Source organism: Triticum urartu, chromosome 3A, assembly GCF_056163025.1.
Source record: "Triticum urartu cultivar PI428250 chromosome 3A, HENAU_Tu73, whole genome shotgun sequence".
NCBI lineage: Eukaryota > Viridiplantae > Streptophyta > Magnoliopsida > Poales > Poaceae > Triticum > Triticum urartu.
The window spans coordinates 681,160,121-681,183,016 of record NC_141875.1 but is presented as its reverse complement, the minus strand read 5'-3'; the positions used below and the strand labels follow the sequence as shown (position 1 = coordinate 681,183,016).

At 41.6% G+C, this 22,896-nt stretch overlaps 1 protein-coding gene across 1 annotated transcript; it reads left to right on the top strand.

Moving 5' to 3' along the window:
* The first annotated feature begins 2,398 nt into the window (after positions 1 to 2,398).
* LOC125530946 (F-box only protein 8) lies at positions 2,399 to 3,687 on the top strand. The gene has a single exon (XM_048695362.2). It carries the CDS (start codon positions 2,499 to 2,501, stop codon positions 3,597 to 3,599), a length of 1,101 nt encoding a protein of 366 aa, XP_048551319.2. The 5' UTR covers positions 2,399 to 2,498; the 3' UTR covers positions 3,600 to 3,687.
* Positions 3,688 to 22,896: the final 19,209 nt, after the last annotated feature.

Sequence of the window (22,896 nt, the reverse complement as noted above, 5' to 3'; positions counted from 1 at the left end):
AGACTCCCCATGAGGGGGGGGGGCACCTCCTGGGCTGCTTCCCTCTCTCTCCCCTCAGGCCCAATAAGGCCCATTACTTCCCCGGGGGGTTCCGGTAACCCCTCCGGCACTCCGGTTTTATCCGAAATCACCCGGAACAATTCCGGTGTCCGAATATAGTCGTCCAATATATCGATCTTTATGTCTCGACCATTTCGAGACTCCTCGTCATGTCCGTGATCACATCCGGGACTCCGATACATCAAAATACATAAACTCATAATGAAACTGTCATCGTAACTTTAAGCGTGCGGACCCTACGGTTCGAGAACAATGTAGACATGACCGAGACACGTCTCCGGTCAATAACCAATAGCGGGACCTGGATGCCCATATTGGCTCCTACATATTTTACGAAGATCTTTATCGGTCAGACCGCATAACTACATACGTTGTTCCCTTTGTCATCGGTATGTTACTTGCCCGAGATTCGATCGTCGGTATCCAATACCTAGTTCAATCTCGTTATCGGCAAGTCTCTTTACTCGTTCCGTAATACATCATCTCACAACTAACACATTAGTTGCAATGCTTGCAAGGCTTATGTGATGTGTATTACCGAGAGGGCCCAGAGATACCTCTCCGTCAAACGGAGTGACAAATCCTAATCTCGAAATACGCCAACCCAACATGTACCTTTGGAGACACCTGTAGAGCTCCTTTATAATCACCCAGTTACGTTGTGACATTTGGTAGCACACAAAGTGTTCCTCCGGGTGCATAATCTCATAGTCATAGGAACATGTATAAGTCATGAAGAAAGCAATAGCAACATACTAAACGATCGGGTGCTAAGCTAATGGAATGGGTCATGTCAATCAGATCATTCAACTAATGATGTGATCCCGTTAATCAAATAACAACTCTTTGTCTATGGTTAGGAAACACAACCATCTTTGATTAACGAGCTAGTCAAGTAGAGGCATACTAGTGACACTTTGTTTGTCTATGTATTCACACGTGTATTATATTTCCGGTTAATACAATTCTAGCATGAATAATAAACATTTATCATGATATAAGGAAATAAATAATAACTTTATTATTGCCTCTAGGGCATATTTCCTTCATCTTTCCCAGGCTCTCAACTAAATCTCGCCATGGCCGCCGGCGACTCGATGCACCTCGTGTGGATCGACGGCGCGGGATGCACCCCCTCTCCATGGCCGCTCGCAGCCACGGGTGTACTCGTTGCCTCGTCCGCCTCCGTCAGCAGCTGGATGTGCTCCCTCTCCATGGCTACCGCAACCAGGGTGCGCCAGTCGCCATGGCCAAGCTGCAACTGGCCTCGGCGGCGGCAAGTTCGTGCTGGAACCGAGGGGGTTTGCTGAATATTTTTTTGCTGGATCCACCTTTTTATTTTGCTACAACCCCTTTTATTTTTTTGCTACCACCCCATTCGATTTTTATGAACATCTTTGTTTTTTGCTGGAACCGGTGCCCTGATTTGCTACAACCAGCTGTTATATGTGCTACAAGGTCGATGCCTCCCCGGCGGAAGCTACATCCAGCGGTGAAGAGTGCTGCATCCAATGCCGTCGATGTCGGGATCTGCAACCGTGCATGTCGGAGCTGCGACCGGCTACTAGGGGAGCTGCAAGAGGGAAGGCCATTTTTTTGCGGATGCGTTTTCTTTTTGCCGAACCAATTTTGTTTTTGCTGGAACCGATGTATTTTTTTGCTGGAACCGAGATATTTTTTTGCTTCAACGATTGCAGAGCTCTCAAATGCTCATGTCGTTTTTGCTAGAACCTAAGTTTGTTTGTGCTGGAAGCGTTTTTGATTTTGCTTCAACCGACCGCGGAGAAGATTTTTCCTGGAAGATTTTTGCTGCTTCCGATTTTTGTTGCTGGGCACTCTGACCCCGGCGAGCAGGAGACGCAGAGATGCTACAACTAGCCACCCGAGCGCTATCACCACAACAAATTGTTCTGCTATCACCATCTTTTTTTTAACTGAAAACAACTCCAATTTTTTGCTTCCATTATGTTCTGTTTTTGTTGGATCCAACTATATTTTTGCTTCCACCACGGCGACCGGTGACCCGCAGCGACGATGGCGACCGGCGGGGAGGGCAGCAACAGGCGAGTGCGTCGGGCGGTGCTTCAAGGCTGGGCGCATAGCTCATCCATGGAGGCGCGATGGAATCTTTTTTGTAAAAGAAGACACCTACGAAAGAAGATAAGAGAATCGTGCGGCTACGCGTTATTTTATCGGACGATGCTGGTACCACCAGTCCAAAGTTGGGCCGGCGCGCCGACGCCTAGTGCCCCATATCTATATCGTCCAGGCCTAGCCCAGCTTGTTTGAGAAAGAAAAATGGGCTAACACTAGCTCAGCCCAAATGCATCCGCGAGAAAGACCTACCTACGAGTCTACGACTCCTCCCTCCGCCGCCGTCTCACAACCACAGTCCACAGTTCCCTCCACCACGGTTCCAGAGCACTCAGCCGGCAACCATGGCGGCGCCCGCTAGTGCAGCAGCATCACCTCCTCCCCACCATGGCCTCCCGGATGAGATCTTCATCTGGGAGATCCTCGTCCGCCTGCCCCCCAAAGCCCTCCTCCGCTGCCGCGCCGTCTGCCGCGCCTGGCGCAGCGCCACCTCTGCCCGCGACTTCCTCCTGTCCCACCACGGCCGTCAGCCCACCCTCCCCCTCCTCCACTGCTACAACTTTGTCGGCGACGAAGTTGACTCTCTAGACATGATCCCCTTCGACCACCGGGCAGGGGTCGTCGCCACCGACCAGCTCCAGTCCATCGCGCGACTTGGACACGCCTTCTTCCGTCCGCTGGCCTCCTGCGACGGCCTCGTCGTCCTCACCAAGAACTACGCCCGCTTCTCCATCTGCAACCCGGCAACACGTCAGTATGCTCCACTACCACTGCTTTCTGACTTCATTTTCTTGGGGATGTACCAGCACGGCCCTACCGGCGAGTACCGGTTATTGCTGGGGCCTGAAGCTCAAGATGGCTGCTTTGTCTACACATTAGGCTCCGACCTGCCCCCGAGGCATGTCGACATAGACTGCCCCGATGTGGAGGAAGAGGAACTGATATACCCCTCTGGATCTGTCCTGTTCCATGGTAGCCTGCATTTGTGCATAGGCAATATGATAATTGCATTCAACACCACTGCTGAGTCCTTCCGTCAGATGCGTGCTCCAGTAGATCCTTGGGGCGCTGACCTGTTTGAGATGGATGGAATGCTCGGAATGTCCATCTACAATGATGCGTCGACATCCATTGATATATGGAGGACGCAGGACTACGAAAGCGAGGTCTGGGCCTTGAAATACCGGGTTGAATTGCCGGTTGCAGAGTTTGGAAACTTTAGCAAACATTTGTGGGTGGTGGTCGTCTCTTCAGACGGTGATGTGCTTGTGCTAGTCAAAGTTGACGATCGGCTACTTCAGATTGACGTGGATGGCAAGATGGTTGCCAGTTTCCATCGCAGAGGTCTGGGCCCTACTCGACATCGGCTCAAGCAAACTCTAGTTTCACATACATTGTTTCCGCCACTAGAAGGTTACCTTGTGAACTCTTTGCCTTTCCTTTGACCAGATGATTATTTTGTGTACATTAGAAATTATTTTGTGAACATTAGCATTTCATCTGAGGGCAGTTGAGTGTGGTGCTTCTGCTTAACGGCCTAGCTATCCATATCCACATGAGCTGCAGTACGTATTAACTGAATCCGCTGTGAGCCTGCTAGCTTCTCTGTTGATTTATAATAAGTTCTGACCAAGAAGCTTTGATTGTTACATCGTTGCTGAATATCCTTTTGGTCTGGAGGGGCTGCCGTGAGTGTTGATCATTTTGCAGCATTTTGAAATGTTTGCCAATTGCCCTGACTCATGTTTATGTTTTCTTGAACTGAAGAATGACCATGCTATTTTTCTTTGTACACCCTCCGTCCCAAAATTCCTGTCTAACATTTGTCTAGATAAGGATGTATCTAACACTAAAACATGACTGCATACATCCATATTTGGACAAATCTAAGACAAGAATTTTGGGACGGAGGGAGTATTATATAGTGGTTTTTATAGTACTCAATCGTTAGCAATATAGCTGCCTCTTGTCTCTGTTTATTGAATTGAAGAAGTGTCTCTGTTTATTGAATTGAAGAAGTGCATTTCCTTTTATCGAGGTTTTCTTTTACAGAGATTACCCGGTAGTCTTGTTCACATTAAAATTTTGCAAATATACATGACTTTCCTGTTTCTATGTTTTGTTTTAGCTGTGGATGAATGAGGCAGATTATCCTCCTTGTTGAGTAGCGAGTTGCACCTGAGTTTTTACGAGAGTTCGGAACACTAGTTAAATTGAAAGATTGCATTATAATTCTTGTTAAGTATTGGAACATATACTATAGTTCTTCCTTTGCTGCATCATTTGGAATTATATTTATCATTTCACTTTAGCGGCTAACTATTTTAAGGAATCAATGCTTCATGTGATGTTCGATCTTACATATGCTTGAGAAATGGAACTTGTACTGATGAACAGAAGAAAGATTTATCATGGTCAGGCTCAAGTCCAGATTGTGTTCCCCTTTAGACTGACAGCCATATTATTTTTTCTAGCTATGACATGCTCAATACATATGAATTGGGTCCACTAAATAATTGCATTAGTCAACTTTCAAGTAATGTTCTGTTGCAGTTCATTCTTGTTCATAATTCGATTGCATCTGGTTAGATAATGAAACATAGTGTTATAGTTTTGCCCTTGTGTTGCATTGTTTGGAATTATATTTATCATTTCAGTTTAGCCGCTAACCATTTTAAGGAATCAATGCTTCATGTTATGTTCGATCTTAACATGCTCAAGAAATGTTGTACTGATGAGCAGAAGAAAGGTTTATCATGGTTAGGCTCAGGTCGCCGATTGTTTCCTTTTAGACAATGTAGCTGGCAGACATGCCCTTTTTTTTTTCTGTGACCGGCGCAATGCGTATGAATTGGGTCAAGTATGAGCCGCCTAGTTTTTTTTTTATGTATACAAGTTATGATCAAGAATCTCTGACTGTTTCATGGTTGCATGAAATTTATACTTGCCTGAATATCTGTTTGGTTTGAAGCCGCTAGCATGTTGATGCTTAAATTGTGAAGTCATTGTGGTCAGCGTTTGAGATAGTTGCTAATCGATTAGTCTCATGCCTCTATTTCTCTGAACTGAAGGATCGACTTGTTTTTTTTTTCATCGAGGTCTTCATTCTTGAAGATCATCCAGTGGTTTTCTAAGTATTTAGCCAATTTACATCTGCTTCCTGTTTCTAAGTATTGTTGTAGCTGAGATTAAATGTGGCAGACAATCCTCTCAGTTTGTTCAGTTGCTAGCTTTACCTGATCATTAGATGAGCTTGGAGCTAGCACCTGATCACCTGATCATTATACTCCCTCCGTCCTACAATATAAGATCGTTTTTAAGCTATATTAGATTGAAAAACGATCTTATATTGTGGGACAGAGGCAGTAGTAAACTTACCAGTGGAATGTTCTGTTGCAATTTATTCTTCTGCTTGTTTCCGTTGTATCTAGTTAGGTATTGAATTGACCTGTTATAATTTCATCTTTGCCATTTTGTTGTTTACGAGTATATCATGGGCAGGCTCAGGTCCTAGATTCTGTTGTTCTTTTTCTGGCTGTAACTGGTGCAAGGCCGTGTTGAGGAGTTGCAGGCTACTCTCAATTGCCTGTTGCACGTTTGCCCCTGTCTGGCATCGGCGTGTGTGTGTGATAAATATACCCACTGGAGACAAATTTTTTTTTTGAAGTGTGTTGTTACAGTTTACAGTCGATTCAATATACAAGTCAGCACCCGGATTAATTTATCCCAGTGTGTCTGCTATCTGAAACCAGTGAGCAGCTGAAGCTCTTCTAGAACAATTGCATGAGCTTCCATAACTGAATTTTTTGATTTCCTGCCCAAGGTTGCAGTTCTTCTAGAGCAATTACGTGAGCATCAACTGAATTCTTTGATATTCCGCACAAGGTTGTAGTTCTTCCAGAGTAATTTCTTGAGCATCTTTAACTGAATTCTTTGATTTTCCGCGCAAGGTTGCAGTTCTTATTGTACCAGAGCTTACCGGTTGACTGGCTGAGTGAGTGCATCTCTATTGGGGAGTGTGTGTTCCTCGATTCGTATCCTGACTTTAGTAGCTGAAGCTGGAGCGATGTTATTTTTTTTGGCGGTTGAAAGTTGGAGCAAGGTTAACTAGAGTTGAAATTCTCAGTTCAGAAAACCCAGTAGAAACTGACGGAAAAACGTGAAGCGTATTTGGAAAACAATGAAAGGAAACCAAAAGGAGGAATACCAGGGAGAAAAAAGTTTGAAAATAATAATAATCAAAACTGGGTGGAGTGAATAGATGGAACATACTAGGTTAAAAAACTGTTGTAAAATGTTGGGAACAAGTTTCCCAAGAGAAAATGCAGTAAGATACATTCTGAATAACATATCTGCTTCTCGTAGACATACATCAATTGCCCCGTATGTAGACATGAAAAAACTTTTTGTAAATATGTTCGCCTATCCTTTGAATATGTTACCTACTTAGGGAAAATACGTGTTTATCCAACTCATGCAAAATGTTCTTGTTCCGAGAAAAAGCATGATAAAGCCTATTGTGTTAGAATCAATTTATTATGTTCAAAATATATGTACACACATCTGATAATTTTTCTATTTCTGAAAAAAAATCATGAAACTGCATCAAAATATTACCCAAGTGTCGGTGGAACTCAAGAAAGCTAAATACAATAAAATAAAAGGTAAAAATATAAATATAAAATAAATTAAAAGTATTATAAACTCCATAAGAAAAAAATATAGAAGATTAATATAAAACTAAAAAGTAAAAAAAAAACATGAAGCAAAAATGCAAAAATACTGGAAGCTCAAACAAGGATATTTTGTTGGGCTTTGTTAAGGTAAGCTAGCGAGTTTTTTCTTTGACACTAAAGCTAGCTGATTTTTTTTTTGTGACATCAAACTTGCGGATTTTGTTAATTGTGACGATCAATCATGGTAATCAAAATTTTATTGTTTTAAGAACAAACATGATAAAATCGTTTGTTCTAAAATTAATATACTTTGTTCCAAATATATACACACACATGAGATAATTCCTTTTATTTCGTACAAAGCCAATTACAAAAATATTACGTACTGGTGGAACACATGAAAGCTAATTACAAAAAAGTAAAAGCCAACTCAAAAAAAGAAGTAAAAGGGGAAATATAAATATAAAATAAATAAAAATATTAGAAACCCCATAAGAAAAAAAAATAGATAGAACGGGAATATAGAAATGAAAAGGAAAAAAAACATGAAACTAAAATGCAAGAATGTTGGAAGATCAAACAACGGTATTTTATTGGGATTTTGTAAGGTAACCTGGCTGGTTTTTCTCTGAAATTTAAGCTAGCTGATTTTTTGTGTGACATCAAACTAGTTAATTATGTTGCGTATGCCTCCCCAAGAAAAGGCTAGGTTTTCTCTGTTTCCCATCGGCGTCAGCGCCGGTCCACCTTGTCTCCCGTGGCCTTAGGGCCATGGCGGCGCGGTGGATCCTGGTCCTTGCCGGCAGGAGGGCTCCATCTTTAGATGTTCCTTTGAGTTTTGTTAGGATTTGTGTCCTGCTTAGGAAGAAGAGCGGGTGGCGGCTCCCTGAAGATGGAATAAGGTCCTCCCCGCCCAGTCCTCGTCCCGGTGGTGCATCTAGCATTGTCGGTGGGCGTGTGGAGATGTGTCTCCAGTGGATCTGTCCCTGGTGCATTTGCTCGGATCTTGTCGTAGTTCGTCTACGTTCGTGTGTCTTTAGGTTGGATTCTCACTAGTAGAAAACAGGGCTTTGGTCCAGGCTGGGTCAGCCCATTAGTCCCGGTTCAGTCCAGAATCGGGACCAATGGGGGCATTGGTCCCGGTTCATGAGCCCAGGGGGCCGGCCGGGCCACGTGGGCCATTGGTCTCGGTTCATCTGGACCTTTTGGTCCCGGTTGGTGGGATGAACCGGGACCAATGGGCCTCGCTCCTGGCCCACAACCATTGGTCCCGGTTCGTGCCTCAAACCGGGACTAAAGATTAGACCTTTAGTCCCGGTTTGAGGCACGAACCGGGACTAATGGGGTTGAGACCTTTAGTCCCGGTTCGTGCCACGAACTAGTACTAAAGGTCCCATTTTCAAACTCTACCCCCCCTGTGGATCGCCTTTTCAGTTTAAAAAAAATAAATAAAAGAAAATGATGGAAATGTCAAAAAAAAAGTTTCCCATGTGATATGTGGTCTAGTTGTTGGTAAAATTTGCAAATGTGAATTTTGACTTTATTTGCAAAATCTCTCTGAAATTTGTAAAAATGGGCATAACTTTTGCATACTAACTCGGATGAAAAAGTTTTTTATATGAAAAATCATCTACTCGAAAAGTTACATCCGAATTTAATTGGGGGAACCCTGTTAAGCATTTTCAAAATCCTCAAAAACCTAATAGAAAAAAGTTACGGGGCTTTTAAGATCTAGAGTGAAAAAAATCGAAAAAAATTCAAACAATGGGCAAACTGTGGTCAAACAATGGTCAAACTAATTATTCTAGAATATTAGTGTTACTAAATAATTATTTCTGTTATTTCAATTTTGGTCAAATCTGGTCAAACTTTGGTCAAACTTTGGTCAAACTAATTATTCAAGAAATATTAGTGTTACTAAATAATTATTGTTTTTTAAAAACAATAGTTTCAAAATAAAACTATGAAATGTGTCACTTCATGCTCAAGCAAAATTCCTGAAGGTTAATAGGATTGACATCTTAGTATTGTCAGGAAAACAACAAGTGAATAGAACCCGGAAGTTAAGCGTGCTCAGGCTGGGGGAGTGGGAGGATGGGTGACCGTTTGGGAAGTTAGATGATTTGGAATGATGAGGGATGATTAGAGGATAAATTGAGAAGTGATGAGGGGTGGTGATTATAGACTAGAAGTTAAAATAATTCAGAAATTTGAAAATAAAAAAAAATTCAAAAAAAAATTAAAAAAAATCATAAAATTTCCTTTAGTCCCGATTGGTAAAGGTGGAGCTCCACGTGGCCGCGCCCTTTAGTCCCGATTCTGGATTGAACCGGGACTAAAGGGATAGGCATTAGTACCGACCCTTTAGTCTCGGTTCCAGAACCGGGACTAAAGGCCCTTATAAACCGGGACTACAGGCCCTTTTTCTACCAGTGTCTTCCGATCTACGGTACACTTCAACGATGGCGGTTGCTGTTTGGATGCGCTGATCCTATGGGGCCTTAACACGACGACTTTCTGACTATCTACTACAACAAGTTCTGCCCGGCTCCGACAAGGGAGAGGCATTTACGGCAGCGCGCCTTCGGCTCGCTTCAGTGCTTGTAGTCGTCGCTAGGTGATCTACCGATCTGCATGTAAGTTTTATGTTTTCTATTATTTGTTGTACTGCCATGATTGAAAATAAATAGATAGTAAGTTTTGTATGCAAAATCAAAACTAATTAATTATGTTAATTGTGATGATTCATCTAGTTAACTAACCTCACCACCGGTTTTTCTGGAACCGTTCTCGCCTCTCAAACTCAAGAGAGGTGATTTTCTAGATGCATCACGCCGCCATCTCTTGTCCGGCAGTAGGTTGCCGCCTCCTCCGCGTCTGGTATGAGAGTGCGGGGAAGCCCCGATCTACCAGATGGATCTCTAGTATTCCCCTCTTTGATGCTTTTACTAGCATTGCATGGCAGTGCCGTCGGTGTGGCGAATAAAATTTCCTCGAGCCTCCCCGCCATCTTGACAATGTCGGCTTCGATGGTTCGATGGCTCGTTGTCATTGATTTCTGTCGGCCTATCTATCCGATGAGGTGAGGGTTTGTAGATTTTGCTGACGTGGCAGTGCCGGCTGCTTCCCTTTGCTGTTTGGTGCTCCGACTACCACTCGTTGCTAGATCATCTCGGCTCACAAAGCAATGTTGCCGTACATTTTCGTTCAGTTGATGAAGAAGCAGCTGTGTAATGTATCTCGGGTTCACAACCTTTGGAGCTAGAGCATCTCGCCGGAATACAACCAGTTCAGCTATTTTTTCAACAAAGGATGGATTTTATTAACTCAAAATATAGCATCAAGAGAATACAAACACAATGAGCACACACCTAAGCTCTGCATAATTAGGATGCACACAATTAACACAAACTCACGCACACAAAAACACGCCAGCAATAGCAAAGCCATATAGGACCAAAGCTATGGACCAATTCAGCTATTAACTTGAACTAGTCCGGGCATCAATACGGTGTACTAACCATCTGCTAATACTGGCCCAGACATCTATCTATCTATCTATCTATCTATCTATCTATCTATACCTATACTAATTCTAGACTTCCAAGAAATTCCCACGTTAATTAGATTTTACGAGCCGTTAATCTAGTGGGACCGAATTATTACGGTGTAGATCAACTCATATGAAAAAAAAACTCAGGTATCTCTCCCACGACCCAACTCTCTCAAACCTCCCCATAAAAAAAAACTATCTCGATCTTTCACGTCCCATATCTCTCCAACTAGAAAAAAACTGACTTATCTCTGTCCCGTGACCCAAAACCTCACGTATCTCCAAGAAACTATCCCGTAAATTTTTTTCTCAGAGACAACAATGAAGCGTCCATATTAATATATATCTTATGTCTCGAGGGCCGTATCAATCTCCAGGACACGCTGCTGTTGTTCTCTCTATCTTCATCCATATCAGATGAATGACCCCAGGAGTCCTCGCCCACAATCCCACGCTGACCCCTCTATATAACAACCCAAAACCTAAAAAGTGCGCGCGCACGATCCGGAGGAAACAAGCGGCCGCGCTAGCCGACAGAAAAAGTCGTCGCTGACTCGCTATCTCTCTTCAGTAGCTGCCTCTCTTCAAAAAAAACAACTAATCCCCTTGCACGCATCTGGTGAAGCACGCCGCCCAGGAGCTTCACGAGCGGCCGTCTCGCCGGCGAACAGGATCCGCGTCACGCCGGTCCCCTCCTGCCTTCCCTCCTCTTTCTTCCTTCGCTCTCCCTATCAGCTCTCTCTCTGTTCCACACAGGTCGCCGCCGTGGAGGATCCACGCCTCGGGTCAAGCTCGCCCCCGCCGACCACCGCCACGCTGTGCCTCCTCTCCATCTGCATCGACTTTGGCGCGCCTCCGCCGCCGCCCCTCCCTATCTTCTCCATCGCCGCTGGATTTGAGATCCACGCATCCTACTTCCTCTCGTTCATCAAGGAGCTGCGTTTCTGCATTTGGATCGAAAAGAACACCAACTGTTCTCAAATCTTCTCCTAATGATAGTATCATTATACGGGTGTAAGACTGTAGTTAATTACTAGTTTATTAGTTGGAGACAAGGTGTCTTCTCGGGTGGATTTAGGCTGCAAAGTAGTACTACTATTATCTATGGATTTGTTTCTAATGTTGTTGTCAAGGAGTTTCAGATTTGTTCCAAACTGTTTAAGTAGTATACAATGCAATCTGGACATATCCGCCGAATCAAAGGTCCAGTTCTATGTATTTTTCATCTTCCTTGCAGAAACCTATCATTCAGTGGATGATTGGATGCTGAAATAGATGTTTTCTTTAGTCAACTAATACTGCAACGCTTGTATGTTTTGTAATTTAACAATCTCGGATTTTCTCTAACCATAGAAAGAGTTGCACAACCATACTTTCAGAGTTGCACATCGGCTGCCAGATAGTTGGTCGGGGTAGCCGTAGAAGTTGCATTCGTACTGCAAGGGGTAGTTGGAGTGGAGGTGACGCAGTGGTGCTCGAGGTGTGACTCACAAATCCATTATGGATGGGTTAACGGGTCATGTGGATTGTGGAAGACCCCTAGTCGTGGAGCCGGAGCAGTAGCGCAACTGACTGTCTCTTTTTTTCTCGGTGTTGGAGTTGAAGCGATATCATCGTCGGAAAGACACGTAAAGTTGCACAACGACTGCCAGGCAGTTGGTCGGGGTACTTGTCAAAGTTGCACATCCTATTGGTACGGAGTTGCTTAAGTTGATCTATTTTTTGCTAGTAATATTTTTTTGTTGACATCCGCAGTAGTTGTTGTTGCACACATAATAGTTCTCAATTGGATATTACCATTGAGAAGTTACACAACATGGTGATACTAAGTTGGCAAGATGATGACTCGCGCTTGCATTGCTTACTAAGTGTAGCTAGAGTGTGTGATGTTTGTAAGCACACCATAGTCGCACACGCACATCCATGGAGGTGCACACGTGCGTCGGTGCAGTCGCGCACGCTCGGCCGTAGAGGTGCACACTCTCGTCGGTGTGGTAGATCACGCATGAGTGTCCACATCCACGCTCGCAGTGGTGTTTAGGGTGCGACCGACAAATCCATTGTGGCTACGATTAGCAGGACGCTGGGAAGACCTTGGCCATGGAGCCAAAGCAGTAGCCCCCAGCCGCATCATGTCCTCCTTTTCTCTCGGTGATGGAGCTGGAGCGATGCAGTTGTAGGGAAGCCGCGCAAAGCTGCACACCATGATATCGAAGTTGCCCATCGACTGCCAGATACTTGGCTAGGATAGCTGTCGAAGTTGCACACTCTCGTCGGCATAGTAGGTCACGCACGACTGTGTGAGTTGCACATGTGCGGCGGCATAGTCGCACACGTGTGGTCGTGAAGTTGCACTCTCTCATCGGAATAGTAGCTCATGTCGGGGAGGTGCACATGCATAGCGGCATAGTCGCACACGCGCTGCTGTGTAGTTGCACACTCTCGCCAGTATAGTAGTTCACACACGACCACAAGAGTTGCTCACACGCGGTAGAGTAGTCACACATGCGCGGCGACGGAGTTGCGCACCCTTGTCGACATAATAGCTCATGCATGATTGTGGGATTTGCACACTCTTGTCAGCATAGTTTCTCGCGCACAGCTGCGGAGTTGCACACTCTCGATGACATTGTCACACACGCAAGGGGCACAGAGTTGCACTCTCTCGTCGACATAATTGCTCACGCACTGTACCACAACGTTGCACACTCTTGTTGAATAATTTCTCATGCGTGGCTGCGGATTTGCACACCCTCATTGCCGTAGTAGCTCATGCACAACTATGAGAGTTACTCCATCGTGCAATTTTAGTACAACATGGTTCAACTTTTTTCAAAACCATTTTTTAAAGTTGCATGATCGAAATTATTGTGAGATTTACAACCTAGTAACCACGACAACTAATTTTTAATGATGTGCAACTAGTCTACTATCTGGCCAACTACCTATTAGTCGATGTGCAACCCTCCCTTCCCTATACATGGATGATATACTTTTCCATTGTTGTCATACCATTGCCCCCACCTACCCCTACCAGCTATATGTGCAACTTACTCTATTGTTTTAGCTAATTCTTTAGTAGTCGAGGGGCAACTCCTTTCCCTCCATACTTGTGTATATGTAGTTTTAGTTGGCAGGGGCTATAGAAGTAGTTGCACATAATCTGCTAGGCAGTTGGCCAGGGCAACAGATAAAGTTGCACATCTCATTGGTATGCATTTGTTAAATGGTGAAAAAAATGGACAAAGACCATGAGGGTGGAGAAAAGTTGTCTACGGGTGAGAGATCCTCAAGATGCACATCTCACTAGCTGGGGTGGGGGGAAAGGGGTGCTAGCAATGAAAACTACACATCCACGGGTACTGGGAAAAGTTACACATACACATCAAACATTAGGTAGTTGGCTGAGACTGTTTCCGAAGTTGCACATCCACTGCTTGGCAGTTGACCAAGGTAGCAAACAGTGAAAATTGCACTTCCAACTAGAGGAGAAAAGTTGCACATCGACTACTAAGCAGTTGGCTGGGGCAGCAGACGAAGTTGCACATCTCACTTCATAGTGGGTAATTTGAGGTGAGGTGTTATCATTGAAAACTGCACATCGATAGATAAAGAAAAAGTTGCACATCGACTATTAGGTAGTTGTACATCAACAATTAGCCAGTTGCACAAAACGGGGACAAAATTGCACAAAAAAAAGTTTGTCGAAACATATCCATGTGGGATCTAGTTTCGAAGAGCACATCGCAAGGATTTCAGCGGTGAAAGCGAATCTTAATTTCGATGTTTCATTTAAAATTTATGGCTTTTCTATTTTTTTAAATCTGAATTAAATGCGTTCATACATGTTGGTGTGTGTGCTTTTACAATTCTGGTTAAACATGTTATATATATCTTTGTCTTTTTCTTGCTAGGAGGACAAAATAATTCCTAATTTGTTTGATTAAGATAAAAACATATCTAAAAAGGAGGGGCTGCCACGGATTGCTATCGAGCAACCAGCCGCTCGGTAGACACGTCCATATAACAAACTGTGGACAAAGATCCCGTGAAAGAGAAACTCTAGGCCAAGGAAAACGACTTCTTCCATGGGCTAGTTTGATGCAGATCGCGTGGCTGCGGTCTTTGGCGAGGCCGCTGGGCAGAGGAACTGTGGCGGCAGGTGGTGCAGCAGTTCACCTCCTCTAAAACTGTACTGAGTCCGAAGCACATTACTCCTGTGGTCCTGCACCAGACTCCATAGGCAAGTAACCCCATATCCTGAAAATTCATTTTTCTATTCTGCAACCGGCCAAGTTCATTACAAAAACACCAATAAGTTAGCTTAATTGTATTGTTTGGCCAAGAAAAAATCGTACTCTTTGATGTCTATCTATGAGCATCCTGATTGGGGGGTGTAGGAGACGAATGAAAGCCAGCTAGGGTGGTCTCCATCACCTACGGGAGCACCATAGGATCCCCACAGCAGGGCTTTGTTCGCTACAACAGTAAATTAAACATTGGCAAACCAGTTCAGCTCTAAGCAGGTTGTCGATTCTTATCGAAAGCTCAGTTTAGAGGTATTTTTCTATGTTACACCATGTTAACTGACAGATTTATGTAATGTTTCCTAAGCAGATGGTTTGCATGTTGCATATTGTTTCTTTTAAATACATGCTAAATCTTCAGTTATCGGCATGGTATGTATTCTTATTCTGCCTTGCAGCGTTAGGTAAACATATGATGATTATTATTTAAATATTTTTCTATTGATTTGACATTTAACTTAAGTTCACAGATTTGTCAGAACCATGTCTAACACAGTAATTTCTACACATGAAGATACTTGAGTGGTGGAGCGACATGCAAGTTGTCTGTGAATAAAGATCTTCCAGAGATCAATTATTTATTGAAAGGTATGGTCTTTAACATTTCTTTTGGTTCACACTTAGTATTTTGTGTTCCACGGTAAAGAGGTCATACCAACGTCTCTGACGTGGGAGAGTCAGTTACCGTGTCTCTTTATTCTGCTCAGTTGTCGTAGAGTTTCTGTTGCAATAAGCTAGCAGCACAGAGCACTTGAGTTGTACAAGTTTTAATTACATGATTGTTCCTATATTATGAATGTTAAAAGGACTCTGTGCTGATCTTCAATGAATCTTCCGTACAGTTGTATCTGTGATGTTCATATTTGCCAAGCCTGTTTCTAACAACATGCTTGATTATTTTTTTCAAATAGTTCCAACATTTAGATTCATAGCTGGTACTTATAGAAATATAGTAGGGTGCTTTCAGTTTCAGAAATAACCAATAGAAAGTACTTTTATGTCTTTTCATTTATAACAGTATGTCAGGTAGGTTGATTAATTAGGCTGTACATATAGGTCTTCACCATGATTTTGAAATTCCATAATGAATTATACCTACAGTTGTAACATTGTGAACAGAATATAGTTACAAACCGAACAGTTGTTCTTTTATCGGGGATAGACAGATTCATACTCTCAGCTTCCTATATGTGAGTTTTTTTAAATTTTCTTATAAAGTATTATCTATGTGATTGCCTTTTCCCTTTCGCTCTGATAGTTCTATGTCTGACATAGGTAGTTTCATGTCATTTTTATACTATTTAACCTTCACCAAGAGGGTACATGTCCCTCAGAATCTGTAGTTTTTTTTAAATAGACATATCTATTCAGTTAAATTAACTTTATATCTTATTACTACTACAACCACTTATACTGAGAGAGTACGAATCTATCAGAGCTGGAAGATGCTTAGCATTCCCACCCTCTACTGTAAGTACATCAGTACAATATGTTAGTATACGTAACATTAATTTGTAAAACCCTACTGATGTTCACTATATTCTAGGCTTACAACTATACTGCATCACCGGCTTATATACAGATTAAAGTTTCCTTTAGTTCGGCTTGACATATAACTGGTTTTTTACTCTTGACCAGATGTTAGGATGCAAGGGCGCCAAGTTGGTGCAATGGTTTACCAGAAAAACCATGGAAAAAATTCTTGCTATTTATCTTTCTCAGTATCTATTTGAAACCTAATTATTCTTTCACTTATTCCCTCTTTTTCGTGGTTAATGCGCTATACTTATCAACAATAGTTACAGGGGCATGCAGTGGAATATTCGACTTCTGACATGCTTTAACAATTTTAACACTGCTATGTTAAGTGAGTTACTCCAACCGCATTGATACCTGAGCTGTGTGAGCAAAACACCTAAACGGCAAATTTTTGTCTACCTGAAATTGTAAAGAAGGATGAGAGGTCACAGTGGAGATTTAAGTTATTTAGTAAACCACTTCTCCACCTAGGTACTAGATTCAAAAAATCGTGTAGTAGTATTATTACTACTGGTGGTATGATTGAAAAGCATCCCTTCTTCTGACTATCGTCATGTTTTGATAGGATAAAAGTTGTTTCTTCTCAATATGAACGCCTTCAGCTTATATAAGGTATATATTCAAGTTCTTTCTGTAGCAATATAAGATTTTGATAGTTGTACTTTTCTAAATATAGTATCCTATGGAAATTCTGAACATCAATTATAGAATTTGTTAACCATGGTCAGTGCACACTGCATGCACACCATGTTGTGTATTAGATACTGCTGTTTCCTCGAATTCTAAGCTTCAATGATCTCTCTCTCTCTCTCTCTCTCTCTCTCTCTCTCCCTCTCTCTCTCATTCAAAAAAATTCCAAACACAAGTTCTGGAGTTAGTATGCTATCCTAAATAACTTATTATGTCGTACAAAACATGTGTATATTTATTGTTAAATTACACTTATCTACAGAGGCTAATTATTATTCCACTGCAAATTAATTTTCATGCCAAGAGAGGGGATACTAAACATAGGTGCGCACACATTGTGAAAATCCAGTGGAATATGTCTTGCATGATGTGTGATATTGTTTTCTTCAATAGTGAAGTTTGCAATGACTAGGTGTGCATCAAGCTCATAGTTAACAACAGACTGGACTTGACAGCCTTTGGAGAACTGGCAAAAACTCATACCGAAGGGTCTACAATTACTGACAGAGATGATTTAACATTGTATTTGTGTGTACAAGGCCACTCCATTTCTATTTACAACGTGTATATATACATGTCTGTCGACCGTTCCATCATGCCTAAAGAGGCCAATATGTTGTTTTTATTTACTTCCATGAAACTAAATTGTCTCTAAAATAGAGGCATTGGATATGTGCTTCTCACCCATTGAACTTTTGTCAAGCAAAATACACATGTTATACTTCATAGCATACGGATCGAACAATTCATACATGTTATTTCCTATTAATTTAGGAAGACGTGTTTGTTTTCACTGTGGTTTTGAACAAATTATTTGTTATTAAGTATAATGGCTAGCCCGTGCAGACGCACGGGTTGACGACTAGTTAGAGCTAAAGCATTTATACGGTTGGTTTTCCATCGCAAAAAAATAAAAATAAAGCATTTATACGGATTTTGCCGTCCACATGAACTTGATCATCTGCTAATCAATTCTTCATGCACGGCTACTTGAGCCAACAACTCGATTACATGGGTGGAGTCAGTCGTTTACTTCCACTCCAAACTGAACTATGGAAACTTCGAGGTTGCCTCGCTCCTCTGCTCGTCAGTGGATGCTTGCCGGTTGAATTGCCTTGAAATACCGGGTTGAATTGCCGGTTGCAGAGTTTGGAAACTTTAGCAAACATTTGTGGGTGGTGGTCGTCTCTTCAGACGGTGATGTGCTTGTGCTAGTCAAAGTTGACGATCGGCTACTTCAGATTGACGTGGATGGCAAGATGGTTGCCAGTTTCCATCGCAGAGGTCTAGGCCCTACTCGACATCGGCTCAAGCAAACTCTAGTTTCACATACATTGTTTCCGCCACTAGAAGGTTATCTTGTGAACTCTTTGCCTTTCCTTTGACCAGATGATTATTTTGTGTACATTAGAAATTATTTTGTGAACATTAGCATTTCATCTGAGGGCAGTTGAGTGTGGTGCTGCTGCTTATCGGCCTAGCTATCCATATCCACATGAGCTGCAGTACGTATTAACTGAATCCGCTGTGAGCCTGCTAGCTTCTCTGTTGATTTATAATAAGTTCTGACCAAGAAGCTTTGATTGTTACATCGTTGCTGAATATCCTTTTGGTCTGGAGGGGCTGCTGTGAGTGTTGATCATTTTGCAGCATTTTGAAATGTTTGCCAATTGCCCTGACTCATGTTTATGTTTTCTTGAACTGAAGAATGACCATGCTATTTTTCTTTGTACACCCTCCGTCCCAAAATTCCTGTCTAACATTTGTCTAGATAAGGATGTATCTAACACTAAAACATGACTGCATACATCTATATTTGGACAAATCTAAGACAAGAATTTTAGGACGGAGGGAGTATTATATAGTGGTTTTTATATTACTCAATCGTTAGCAATATAGCTGCCTCTTGTCTCTGTTTATTGAATTGAAGAAGTGCATTTCCTTTTATCGAGGTTTTCTTTTACAGAGATTACCCGGTAGTCTTGTTCACACTAAAATTTTGCAAATATACATGACTTTCCTGTTTCTATGTTTTGTTTTAGCTGTGGATGAATGAGGCAGATTATCCTCCTTGTCGAGTAGCAAGTAGCACCTGTGTTTTTACGAGAGTTCGGAACACTAGTTAAATTGAAAGATTGCATTATAATTCTTGTTAAGTATTGGAAGTTTGGAACATATACTATAGTTCTTCCTTTGCTGCATCATTTGGAATTATATTTATCATTTCACTTTAGCGGCTAACTACTTCAAGGAATCAATGCTTCATGTGATGTTCGATCTTACATATCTTGAGAAATGGAACTTGTACTGATGAACAGAAGATTTATCATGGTCAGGCTCAAGTCCAGATTGTGTTCCCCTTTAGACTGCCAGCCATATTCTCTTTCTAGCTATGACATGCACAATACATATGAATTGGGTCCACTAAATAATTGCATTAGTCAACTTTCAAGTAATGTTCTGTTGCAGCTCATTCTTGTTCATAATTCAATTGAAACATAGCAGTGTTATAGTTTTGCCCTTGTGTTGCATTGGTTGGAATTATATTTATCATTTCAGTTTAGCCGCTAACCATTTTGAGGAATCAATGCTTCATGTTATGTTCGATCTTAACATAATCTCAAGAAATGTTGTACTGATGAGCAGAAGAAAGGTTTATCATGGTTAGGCTCAGGTCGCAGATTGTTCCTTTTTAGACTATGTAGCCGGCAGACATGCCCTTTTTTTTCCCGTGACCGGCAATGCGTATGAATTGGGTCAAGTATGAGCCGCCTAGTTTGTTTTTGATGTATATAAAAGTTATGATCAAGAATCTCTGACTGTTTCATCATTGCATGAAATTTATACTTGTATGAATTTCTTTTTGGTTTGAAGCCGCTAGCATGTTGATGCTTAAATTGTGAAGTCATTATGGTCAGCGTTTGAGATAGTTGCTAATCCATTTGCCTCATGCCTCTATTTCTCTGAACTCAAGGATTGACTTGGTTTTTTTTTCATCGAGGTCTTCATTCTTGAAGATCATCCAGTAGTTTTCTTAATACTAAATATTTAGCCAATTTACATCTGCTTCCTGTTTCTAAGTATTGTTGTAGCTGAGGATTAAATGTGGGAGACCATCCTCTCAGTTTGTTCGGTTGCTAGCTTCACCTGATCATTAGATGAACTTGGAGTTCTGTTGGTTATATTGAACTGCTGGTTATATTGAATGGAATGGTTGCATTATACTCCCTCCGTCCGGAAATACTTGTCATCAAAATGAATAAAAAGGGATGTATCTAGATGTATATTAGTTCTAGATACATCCCTTTTTATTCATTTTGATGACAAGTATTTTCGGATGGAGGGAGTAGTAAACTTATCAGTGGAATGTTCTGTTGCAATTCATTCTTCTGTGTGTCCATTGCATCTGGTTAGGTATTGAATTGCCCTGTTATAGTTCCATCTTTGCCATTTTGTTGTTTGGGAGTATCTCTATCATGGTCAGGCTCAGGTCTCAGATTCTGTTACTCTTTTTCTGGCTGTAACTGGTGCAAGGCCGTGTTGCAGAGTTTCAGGCAACTCTCAATTGCCTGTTGCACACTTGCCCCTGTCTAGCATCTGCGTGTGTGTGATAAATATACCCATTGCAGACAAATTTTTTTTTTGAAGTGTATCGTTACAGTTTACAGTCGATTCAGTATACAAGTCAAGGCCTAGAATAATTTACCCCAGTATGTCTGCTATCTGAAAGCAGCGAGCAGCTGAAGCTCTTCTAGAGCAATTGCATGAGCTTCCTTAACGGAATTTTTTGATTTCCTGCCCAAGGTTGCACTTCTTCTAGAGCAATTACGTGAGCATCCTTTACTGAATTCTTTGATATTCCGCACAATTTTGCAGTTCTTCTAGGGTAATTACGTGAGCATCTTTAACTGAATTCTTTGATTTTCTGCGCAAGGTTGCAGTTTTTATTGTACCAGAGCTCACCTATTGACTGGCTGACTGAGTACATGGCGATCCGCCATCGAGTGTTCCTTGATTCGTATCCTGACTTCAGTTTTGAAAAAAATAAATCAAAATTGAGCGGAGAGAATAGAAGTAACATACTAGGTTAAAAAAAAGATGAAAAATCTTGAGAACAAGTTGCCAAAAGAAAATACAGTTAGCCATGCTCAGGGTATATTCAGAATAACATTATCTGCTTCTTGCAGACTTGCACCAGTTGCCCCGTATGTAGACATGAGAAAACATTTTGTAAATATGTTCACCTATCCATTAAATCTGTTACCTACTTAGGGAAAAAATATGTGTTTATCCAACTCATGCAAAATGTTCTTGTTACGAGAAAAAGCATGATAATGCCTGTTGTGTCAGAATCAATTTATTCTGTTCAAAATATATGTACACACATCTGATAATTTTTTTTATTTCTCAAAAAATATCATAAAACTAATTAAAATATTACCCAAGCATCGGTGGAACTCAAGAAAGCTAATTAAAATAAAATATAAGGTAAAATATAAATATAAACAAATTAAAAGTATTATAAACTCCATGAGAAAATATATAAAAGAGGAATATAAAACTAAAAAGTAAAAAAAACATGAAACCAAAATGCAAAAATACTGGAAGATCAAACAAGGACATTTTGTTGGGCTTTGTTAAGGTAAGCTAGTGAGTTTTTTCTTTGACTCTTAAGCTAGCTGATTTCAATTTGTGACATCAAACTTGCTGATTTCTTTTTTTTTGCGAGAAAACATCTGATCTATTCATCTTCAGTCATGATAGTACAACGAACACTAAAAATAATAAAAATTACATCCAGATTCATAGACAACCTAGCGATGACTACAAGCACTGAAGCGAGCCAAAGATGTACCGCCGTCATTGCCCTTGCCTCACCGAAACCGGGCAAATCTTGTTGTAGTAGATAGTCGGAAAGTCGTCGTGCTAAGGCCCCATAGGACCAACAACACTTCAAAACAGCAACCGCCGCCGATGATGCGTAGCGTAGATCGGAAGGATCCAACATAAAGACACACAAGCGTAGACAAACGATGAATAGATCCGAGCAAATCCACCAAAGACAGATCCACCGGAGACACATACCACACGCCCACCGAAGATGCTAGATGCACCACCGGAACGGGGGGTAGGCATGGAGAACCTTATTCCATCTTCAGGAAGTCGCTGCCGTCTCGCCTTCTTGAGCAGGACACAAACCCTAACAAAATTCGAAAACACATCTAAGAACGGAGCCCTCCCACCGACGAGGGCCGGGATCCACCGCACCTCCATGGCTCTAAGGCCACCAGAGACGAGGCGGAGGAGCAGCTGCTTGAGCCCCTACGTGCGCGTGTTGTATAACTTGCTGATTTTGTTAATTGTGATGATCCATCATGGTAATCAAAATGTTATTGTTTTGAGAACAAACATGATAAAATCTTTTGTGCTCAAGTTAATGTACTTTGTTTCAAATATATACACAAACATGAGATAATTCTTTTTATTTCTCAAACAAATTATAAAACAGCATAAAAATATTGTGTACCGGTGGAACACATGAAAGCTAATTGCAAAAAGGCAAAAGGCAACTCAAAAAACAAAATAAAAATAAAAGTAAAAGGGGAGTATAAATATAAAATAAATACAAATATTAGAAACTCCATAAGAAAAACAAAATAGATAGAACGCAAATATACAAATGAAAATAAAAAAAAGACATGAAACTAAAATGCAAGAATACTGGAAGATCAAACAAAGGTATTTTATTGGCATTTTGTAAGGTAAGCTGGCTGATTTTTCTCTGAAATTTAAGATAGCTGATTTTTTTGTGACATCAAACTAGTTAATTATGTTGCCTATGCCTCCTCCCCAAGAAAAGGCTATCTCCCTCCTGCGCCGCCGCCGGTCCGTCTCGTCTCCGGTGGCCTTAGGGCCATGGCGGCACGGTGGATCCCGATCCTTGCCGGCGGAGGGCTCCGTCTTTAGATGTTCCTTC

Coding starts and splice junctions, on each gene's coding strand:
- LOC125530946 (XM_048695362.2), top strand. CDS start 2,499: ATGGCGGCGCCCGCTAGTGCAGCAGCATCACCTCCTCCCCACCATGGC.